Here is a 10,032-nt window from a genome sequence, read left to right as displayed (position 1 = left end):
TAGAAGTTTATCTGATTACAGCAAAAAAAACCATGAAAGAAAGAAAAATGTGTCAGCGTTTGTTTGGGCACCTGAATTATTGTTTTAAGACAGTCTTGAAAAATTGTGAACCTATTCTTTAATGATGCAGATTAACTCAGTTTTTTAATGAAAAACTCAAAAACTTAAGATATGAAACCAAGCTTTTCATATCTGTCCAGGCTTTAAATAATCAATAATTAGCTGTATCTAATCCATTGAAGGTATTTTGTGAATTTAACATACCATTGATTATATAATCTTATTCCTACATGTGACTGCAACTCTACACTGTTGTGGCTCTAACTGTGTATCAGTTTGACCACAAACAATGATATTCAACCATTTCTGCTATGTTAGAAACATGCCATTGGACTTTAATTAATCTGTTGTTACATAATATGGCTACTGTAGGGATATTCCACAGGAAATTGGTTAAAATTACCGTTTGTTAATGTTCCCTCTTTTTCCCCTCTACTTCTCATTCATACACACATTTACACAGACACTGACAATAAATCAACCATTAAAGTGCCCATAGTATATGAATGAATGAGTTAAAATAGACATCATCAGTGATTTCGAAATCTGTGTCTTCGATACTCTGCCCTCAAGAAAAAAAAAACTAAATTAAACAAAGAAAACAAACTTGAAAATTTGACCCAGTAGGTCAGCGCCTCATGAATTTATTCGTAAAATAGCCTTTGGATTTAGTTCACGTTTTCTTTTTCTCCTTTGCTTCTCAGAGGCATCAGTCAGGGATAGCTAAAGCCTGCAGGCTAGTCTTCACACTGGGAAAAAAGAAGCTGGAGCACAGTCTGCGCTTTGTGCAGGAGCTTGCATATAGAGCACATAGTGTTAGGGTAACTAGGCAGTGCAGCTGGCCTTTCACAACTATGCAACTTGAAGGCAGTGTTTAAATCAAGATGCAAAAGACAAGGACCCTGTTCTCCCACACATACACAAACATATAAGAGAAATAAAGAGAAACAAGGAAATGTCGAAAATGTAGTAGTTAATTAAATTAAAATCAGGACTACTGTAATGACTACATCAATGATCATTTTGGCAAGAGCAGTAGCTGTAGCAACACATTTCTCTGGTTTAAGAAAGTTCATATTTCATCATGAAGTGTCTACCATTACAGCTACTACAATTACCACTCTTCTGGATTTCAGGGTGTCCTCTTTTCTGTCCTACCCAAGGATATCTATTGCTCATTGAAGGTTAGCAAGTCATGCTGCTGCCAAACTGACTTTTTTCAAAAGTACAGTTTAAACAAGTCAACAAATGATAACATAATACCATATTAGCTGTTTGAAAGTAAAACCATTTAAAAGCTTGCTCCAATACAGGGTTCCTGTTCAGATAATGATGGCATATACTGTATTAATCTATAACATACTGACTTTGTGCCTAAATTAAGCCTTATGTGTTTTCATCATTGTTTAAAAAAAATAATGTCAGAGGACTGTGTAATGCACCGTTGGGTATCATTTCTCTGGAAAACTTGAGTTGCTGGACTAAATCAAATTGTCAGACGTTGTTGCAAAAGAATGATTAACTTTACAAAAAATTGTTTCCAAACCGGCAACTTGTGGCAGCAGCCCACAAGCATACAAAGTGAGACATTTTGACAAAACTGTTCAGCGAAAAAGAAGGAAAAACACGCCAGCAAGTTCATCCTCCCGGCCCCCAAACCCTCTCCACAGCATTCCTTTCATAAATGTGCAGTGCTGGAGTATTTTTTTAAGAAACCGGAGAGAGCTGGTATGTGGATGGGCCCATTATGGAGCTACTTCTACGGGAGGTTTCCGTTTATCACTATCAGATCTCCTCTTATGCTCTGACCCATGGTCCAGTAGTTATTTCAAGGTTGGATGGCCATACTCTACTAATGCGCCCTCCCACACCACCTCACACACACACCCAGACACACACACACACACATATGCACACATACACTCAGCCACAGAAATATAATTTTACTACCCCTTGCTAATGTATATGCGTTAGCACCTGTACGACAAAGACCCTCCAGCTTATGACATTGGCGTGAGCAGAAGGTGTGGCAACATTCTACAAGGAGCCATCAGGTAGGTGTCAAAACATGTTTATCCCTACCAATTACCATCCAACTCTACTTATCCCCCACTGCTTGCCTGATTCCATTCTGTGAAATGTCCAGAAAAGAGAGTATCTTCTTCTCCTCTTTGCAGCATCATAGCACTTGCTTTCATCCCGGAACACCCCCTCCCCTCCTCTGTCCTGTCTTCCTTTTCTCTGCCTCCTGCAAGCATTCCTGCCCCTCCCCCCACTTTAGTTCCCTTTGCCAGTATGGATCTGTGAAATGTTGGCAGTGTGTGCTGATATGGCAGGGGGCACCAGCTATAGGCATGGTGATGTAAGAGAGGCAGATGTGAGGAAGGAAACCTCAGAAATGAAAGGCTTTTGTTTGCCCAGTCATGACATGCAGGTTACATATTATTGCCTGTCATGTCCCACCAACCAAAATATTTGTAATGTGAGCAGTGACCCACAGGACATTGCTCTTCATAGATAGGAATAATCAGCTAAACTCTGACCCACTAGAGCTGATAGGAGCATTAGTGGCTGCAACAAGTGGTTTGAAATTAACAGAGCCTAGATGTTCAGTGAACAATGTTGCTCTGCTTCTCCAGCAAAAATGAAAGCCATTCATTGATTTTGTGGTTTGACAACTAGTTGAAATCTACTGATTAATTTGCAAGAAAGTCTTATATATAAATAGCTCTCAGTGAAATAAAGTGAAATATAATCAATCTTACTATTAACCCAGTGCCTCAGAAAATTGTGACACAGTTTGATGCTGAGAGAACGCACAAGAAAAAAAAGAAAAGATCACTGTAGGCTATAACAATCTCTTTTTATTCTCTATTCCGAACAATCAATTTAAAATTAACAGTCCTCACAGGTACCATTATTATAAAAGGCCAAAACATTTATTTCATGTCTCTGCATATAGTAATAGAAAGGATATATGAAATTCTAAATCAGATAATATACTAGTAATGAATGCTGTTCCAATAAACCACTTTGTAATATTCATCGGGCTCACACACAAAGACAGATTTATTCATTTCATTCATCAATATCATAGTTATTGTCCAGTATTTTTGCTCTGCTGTCCAGTTTTACTTACTGTCTGTACTCATGCCACAAATTCCAAACTCTAGTCTCAACTCTGCACTTCCGCCTCACTTGCTTTCACTGTCTGTATCTATCTATCTATCCCTCTGCCTGTATCTTTCTATCCCCAAGTGGTTGCATTTCATTTTTGGTTACTCAAAAGAAAACATCCATTTGCCTGAGTTACCACTATAGAACATTGCGGTGGTTTCAGCATATCAGAAAGCCTAGCTGTGTTTGCGATACCTTTGATGGCTTTCTTGCACGATCAGAGTGTTAATCTGGATTCACATTAATTTGAAAGATGGCTTCTTTTCAGACTGCCTGGGTGACCTCAGTGCTGAGAGGCTCCACCATGTCAGAGACTGCTTCTGGAACTTCCTGGACATCCCCGCTCAGGTTCACATCCTTTTTCAGTTCAAAGTCACTCTGCACCTTGACAGGCGTCTCCTCTGGCTTTTCACTACCATTAACACATTCCTCACCCTGTGTGGTCTGTGTGGCAGCGGTGGAAGTAGCTTGTATGCACTCTCCGTTCACAGCTGGAAGGGCATCTACTTCTGCCACATCCTCTGTAAGAGAAGGGCTCTCCGAATCTCCATTTTCCATCTTGCTCTCTACCTCAGGCTCTGGGCAAGGCACCTCTTCCACAGAGGCTTCGGCTGCCTCTTCAGACTCTGCAGTAATTTCGCTGGCAGATACAGACTCGGAAATGATAATCTCAGGGACAGGTTCTGCTGCTTCTGGCTCAGCTGCCGCCTCAGTGCTGGAGGCTTCTGTTGCGACTGATTCCTCTTCTGCATGCTGAGATTCAGTGAGGACCTCCTCTGCTGCAGACTCTAAGACCTCAGGTGCTGCTGCTTCTGCTTCCACAGTATCAAGTTCTGTAATGTCAGATGTGGGTACTACTGATTCTGGCTCAACTTCTTGTACTTCCTCCTCTGCTGCAGGTTCAGCCTCTTGCTCAGCCTCTTGCTCAGGCTCTGGCTCTAGTACTTGCTCTGGCTCTGGCTCTGGCTCTGGGGCTTGCTCTTGTTCTGGCTCTGGCTCTGGCTCTGGCTCTGCGGCTTGCTCTTGCTCTGGCTCTGGGGCTTGCTCTTGCTCTAGTTCTGGTTCTGGTGCTTGCTCTTGCTCTTGCTCTGGTTCTGGTTCTGCCTCAGGCTCGGCTGCTTTTTCTGGTTCTGGCTCTAGGGTTTGCTCTGGCTCTGGTTCTGGCTCTGGTTCTGCTGCTTTCTCTGGTTCTGGCTCTGGAGCTTCCTGCAGTGCTGGCTCTGCAGCTGGCTCGGGTTCAGGGACAGAAACAGTCGCTGCTACCTCCTCCACAATGGCTTCTGGCTCAGTAACAGTCTCTGGGATGGGCTCAGGCTCTTGGTCTTTGGGTGCTTCCTCTGTGATGACAGGAACAACCTCTGGTTCTGGCACAGATTCTACAGGTTCTTCTACAGGGAGCGTTTCAGGTGCAGCTGCAGACTCAGGTTCAGCCTCACTTGGTACAGGTTCTTCTGATACTGGCGCAGAAGGTTCCTCTGTTACAGCCACAGGTTCCTCTGCTGCTGCTGGTTCTACTGGAGCTGGTTCTTCTACTACCGGGGTTGACTCCTCCACTGCTGGAGCTGGAGCTGGTTCCTCTGTTGAAGGAGCAGATTCCTCTGCTGCTACAACTGGTTCCTCAACTACTGCTGTGGGTTCTTCTGGTGCTGGAGCTGCTGCCTCTGTGACTGCAGCTGGTTCTTCTGCTACTGGAGCTGTTGCCTCTGTGACTACCACTGGTTCTTCTGGTACTGGAGCTGCTTCCTCTGTGACTGCAGCTGGTTCTTCTGCTACTGGAGCTGGTGCCTCTGTGACTGCCACTGGTTCTTGTGTTACTGGAGCTGCTTCCTCTGTAACTGCAGCTGGTTCTTCTGATACTGGAGCTGCTTCCTCTGGAGCTGCAGGAGCTGGTTCTTCTGGAGGTGCAGTTTTGGGCTCCTCCGGAGCAGCCTCAGATACTACTGCTGCAGCTGACTCCACAGCTTCCGCCACCACATTGCTTGCTTCAGCCTTCAATTCAGCCTCTGTGGGTGGGGCAGCCTCCTCCACTTTAGACTCCTCTGCACCAGCAGCTGTTCCTGCAGCTTCATCCTTTGCCTCTTTGGGGTCACTCACATCATATCCCTTCCTCTTCCTGCTCAGTTTGCCTCCCATGGTGTCTCCTAGGAACAAGTGGATGAAAATTTAACTTAATGTGAGAAATAACAAACTACATAACAGGAAAATGCAGTACATCCATATCAGGACACAGACACATTAATTCCTGCGAGCAAGTTAGACTTTCCAATTCCAAGTTATTTTTGGTAGTTCAAATGTAAACACATCTTGCGAATATTAGGAATGTGTTTAGTTTCTATAAATACAAACTCTCCCTCAAAGTTATCTTGTCTAAAAGGTCTCCATATTCTATAAAATATAGCAGAAATGCAATGTTTAAAACAAACACACATTTATATTAGTTGAATAAAAAAGGACCATCTAGTATGCCAAGAGCCAAGATTATGAAAAGATGAAATTCTTTCTTTTACACAAATCTGAGAGGGATGCACTGAATTACACTCAAATGAGTCATGGACATAGAGGTTTTAGAGAAGGTCGAAAATGATTACATTTTTGTTAATAAAGTCTGCAATGCATTGTAGGCTCCATAAAGTTCCTTCAAATGTAAAAAAACAAAAAATTCTGTCAGTAAGGAGAATTGAGAGAAGTCCATTCAGTAGAGGTGAACTGGACTAGAAGTTCAATTAGGAAACTGCTCCCTGCCAGACATAGTTTGGCTAGAAAACAAATGTAAATGCATGGGAACCTCACTGAGATCAGACAGCTCCACAGAACTCTCTTCCCTTTAAGGAATGTTGGGTAAGGCTCGGTGCCAAATGAGCCCGCAACTCTGAGCTGTACATCTATGATGTAGATGTACAACTATTCCTCACTGTGCTCTCTAAGCATGCTAAGCTACAAACTATGCTGTACTAAGTCTCAGAAGATATACAGTATAGGCAGAGGCAATCCAGATCTTGCAGTTAGATTTACATACAACATATGTTACAATTTTGGATTTTTTATATTCTGTATTGATAGATTCTATGAATAGAACAAAAATGTACTATTTCCATGTAGTGTTATGTGTTAATGTCGCAACATTATTGTGAATGTAGCGGAAGAAGCTTGTGATTGCCACAGAATGTAACTTCCTTTCAATGACAGAATAGGGAACTGGAAGTTCAACTTGGTCTTACTGATTGTGTATCAGCTGACCTTCAACAAATCAACCTGTTTGAATATAAGCTACTCAAAAGAGAATTTTAAACACCATAGTTCCTCACATTAAAGATTACAGGTGTATATTACAGGCCTTTTGAATACCATAGCCTGATTAGCCTGCTTCGGTTTGAAAGGTACTATTCCAACCAAAGCTGGAAATATTATGCAACACTCTTTTTTTAATGTCCAAAATGCCACAAGCAGGGCTTTCACCCAGCATGGCAGCATGTGGGTATGGGTACGAATCTGAACAAGCAGGGAACTGTCCATAGTGCTGCAATGGTGCAATCAAGACAGGATGCGCCACACACCCCGCTGGGACAGGCTGCATATCCATTACACCTATTAACAGTCTAATGAGCTGTCCAGTAGGAAAAATAAGTCACTATAGGCCATGCTTATTTTTTCTTCACATTAACACCAGCCTAATTCAGCTTTTGGAGCTAGCTCTAAATATATAACTTAATTTTGCATGTGGTTGATTCCTCATTTGCCTATTTTTTTCTCTCTCGCCAAAACCGGTTGGTGTCTCAGGCCTTCAGATCAGACAAAGCGAAATTTTACAGTTTGAGGAGGAACCCAACATATAAAGAGCAAATTATTGTGGGCTTTCACTGATATTTTATCAATCAAATCCCCAATAGGCTGTGTAAGACAGATATACAGTGGACACGTAGTTTTACGCACATTTGAAAGAAAAAGGAGGCAAGCAAAGGTACGGCATGTGCCGGCCGGTAACAAAGGATGGGGATCCCTCACCAGTAGCTTCTCACTGACAAAAGTAATGGGTTGGGCTAAGTTGGCAGCAAACTGATGCCACACTATAGTAGTCTACTATACACGGGGATTACACTATACACCGGCAAACACTTGAGTGGGAAAAGCTATAGAGGGGTCTCCATCCCCCATTTCAACCCACCCACCGCTGCCTCTCTTGGCTGCTCTGCCCTTTTTTGTTCAGGGGCGTTTGAAAACGTCGTGCTCACACTGGAATGTTACAGAACACGACATTTAGCCTATTAAGGTTTTAATACCTCATCAATGCCACAACTTGATAACTTTATCGCAGAAGGTTTTTAATCTAATTGCTCTACTTTAACAAAAAAAAACTGCGCTGCTGCCTGTGAAGACGCACTAATCCAAATTCGACCGCTATGAACGCGAAAAAATAAAACTCCCTTCATTTATTATTCCAGCCTTGAAATGTACAAATTTGCATAATAGTAGAAACACACATACACAGAGAGGAGAGAGAGAGAGAAAGGGAGAAAGAGAGGGAGAGAGAACAATGGGTAAGCTGCAGCCTAGAGGCATCTTTCTTTCTTTCTTTCTCACTTTTCTTTCCTTTTCTTTCTTTTCTTTACACATAGAAAACCCCATATACCATAGACATGTTTCAATTGAATAAATAAATAAATAAATAAATAAAAAATAAAAACTGTGAAATGAAATAGTCTGAGACGACTGACCTGTATTTCCAGAGAGTGATCAATTGGGCTTCTTATCCAAGCTCCGGTTGGATGTGATAATGGAGGTAAACCTTTGGAGTGACAGCTGCAGATTCCGCCCCTGCTCTCCGAGGTGCAGTCTGGGACTGTGTTGTAACTGAGAAGTGCCCCTCACAGTTTCACTAGACATCTGTCGCTATCACAATCCAGCCTTCCCCACTAGAGCTCCGTCTGCAATCTATACCCTCCCAATCTTTAACCCCTCCTCTCCCGCACACGCCCACTCCAGTGCATATTTCTCTGTTGTATAAATACATCTGGGGACCGAAAGTGATTATAAACGGACTGGACATGTTTCACTTTTTTTTAATGTTCACTTATCTGCTGCTTTCGTTTTGCCAAAGAGTAATGCTATAAAAAATCACGTAGTATCACATAGAAATCACGTTAGTGGTGCCCCCACAGGAGTATCATTGTAATATAAATTATGCATAGGAAGCACTATGTCAGTAAAACCACTGCTGAACACACACACACACACACACACACACACACACACACACACACACACACACACACACACACACACACACACACACACACATTAATCTCCATAGAAAATTACAGTGATTCCTTGATGTTTTTTTTCTGTTGTTTGTCAGAGGGATAACATGCATGAGCCTCCCTACTTTCATACCAAATAATAACCAAACAGAAAAAAATAGTTACATCATACTAACCATGAAAAGAAGCATAACAAGTTTAAAGGCATTCTATAAAGCAAACTGATTTCATTTGGTTTAAAAGTGCTAAATTGAATCTTCGTGATTACAGAATGTGATGTATTCTTAAACTATGGTAAACTGTTGATACATGGACATCAATATCTGGACTGTGGTTTTCTGGATAAGTCCTTTTAAATCATGTGACATTATAAACATACACATAAACGGGCTGTATGGTGTTATCCCGTGCTTGGTTTTAAATTATGTGAGGTTACTGTTCTTGGGACATAAAGAGGACCAAATGTTCACTCTAACCATTGGCAATTCCAATGCATTGCGCCTCTTTGCTATTTGTCTTCTATGTGTTAATGGGACGTGGTTGGTCGGGGTGAGATTTAATTAAATTCAACAACTGACCCTTCCAGGTGAACATGTTTTCTACTTCAAAGGTTTAACCCAAGCAGCATGCCACTGACACTGAAAACCAGAGATGACTATGTTTATTAATCAAATAAAGTCTGAGCACAAACCATGAACACATTCTTGTTTATACAACAGCATAAACAAGAATCTGCATTCATGAGAAGAAGTATTAGCAATGAATAACTTCCTGTAAACTCCTTTAAACTGCTAGAATATCATTTCTTATGAGCTACAACCTGATATTCCTCCCAGCAGCAGTTCACTTGTTCCCACTTGCACAGTCTTCCTGTGAAAAGAGGGTTTTGGTCATTCCCTAACAAGTTTTTCTTTACATTTTTTCTCAGTGAAACTGTGTGAAAGGCTTTAGGAACCACATAACAATTGGACTGACGATCCGATAACATCATTCAAAAGTCGCTAGTTTGGCATTTAACCACAAATGTCTTTGGAAAGCAGCAAAACAGGTTCTTTTGCCTGGTTTAGGGTGATATTTTTAAGAGACATCTTCACATAATTAGAAGAGGGATGCTACTAGATCTAGATGTATGTAGTCACACAGGTGGCAAGAAATGTGTCTCAGCACATGTAACAATAATTCTTTATAAAAATATTATTTCTATGATATTTTATATTATTGTATCTTTTGATTCAACATATAAGATCTCAAACCCAGTCAGAAATCACACTACCTGCTCACTGCTGAATATGATACACTCCAATGTTTTTTTTTAGGCTTAGAGGGATTTTTTTCCCCTTTTTCCTCATCTTGTCTTTTTCCCACACAGGGAACTTTAAATAAATACATTTATCACTCATGTTTCACAGAAATAACAGCAGGCTGACAGTATTATTGAGGATGCAGCACCCTCTTCTGTCACACAAGCTCATTGCACAACACACAGTCTGGAGAAACTCTGTAAAGCTTTGTGATAACTATGATATGTGATACATACACT

At 41.4% G+C, this 10,032-nt stretch overlaps 1 protein-coding gene across 1 annotated transcript; it reads right to left on the bottom strand.

The window, feature by feature from the left end:
• Nucleotides 1–2,904: 2,904 nt before the first annotated feature.
• On the bottom strand, nt 2,905–8,158 carry si:dkey-56m19.5 (fibrous sheath CABYR-binding protein). The gene is made up of 2 exons (XM_044351695.1): nt 7,950–8,158; nt 2,905–5,378 (listed from the first exon to the last, which is right to left on the bottom strand). Exon 2 carries the CDS (start codon nt 5,368–5,370, stop codon nt 3,502–3,504), a length of 1,869 nt encoding a protein of 622 aa, XP_044207630.1. The 5' UTR covers nt 5,371–5,378; nt 7,950–8,158; the 3' UTR covers nt 2,905–3,501.
• Between the last annotated feature and the right edge of the window lie 1,874 nt (nt 8,159–10,032).

Source organism: Thunnus albacares, chromosome 1 (genome assembly GCF_914725855.1).
Source record: "Thunnus albacares chromosome 1, fThuAlb1.1, whole genome shotgun sequence".
NCBI lineage: Eukaryota > Metazoa > Chordata > Actinopteri > Scombriformes > Scombridae > Thunnus > Thunnus albacares.
Note: the sequence above shows the minus strand (reverse complement) of the source record. Positions and strands in the feature narration are given on the sequence as shown.

Coding starts and splice junctions, on each gene's coding strand:
- si:dkey-56m19.5 (XM_044351695.1), bottom strand. CDS start 5,370: ATGGGAGGCAAACTGAGCAGGAAGAGGAAGGGATATGATGTGAGTGAC.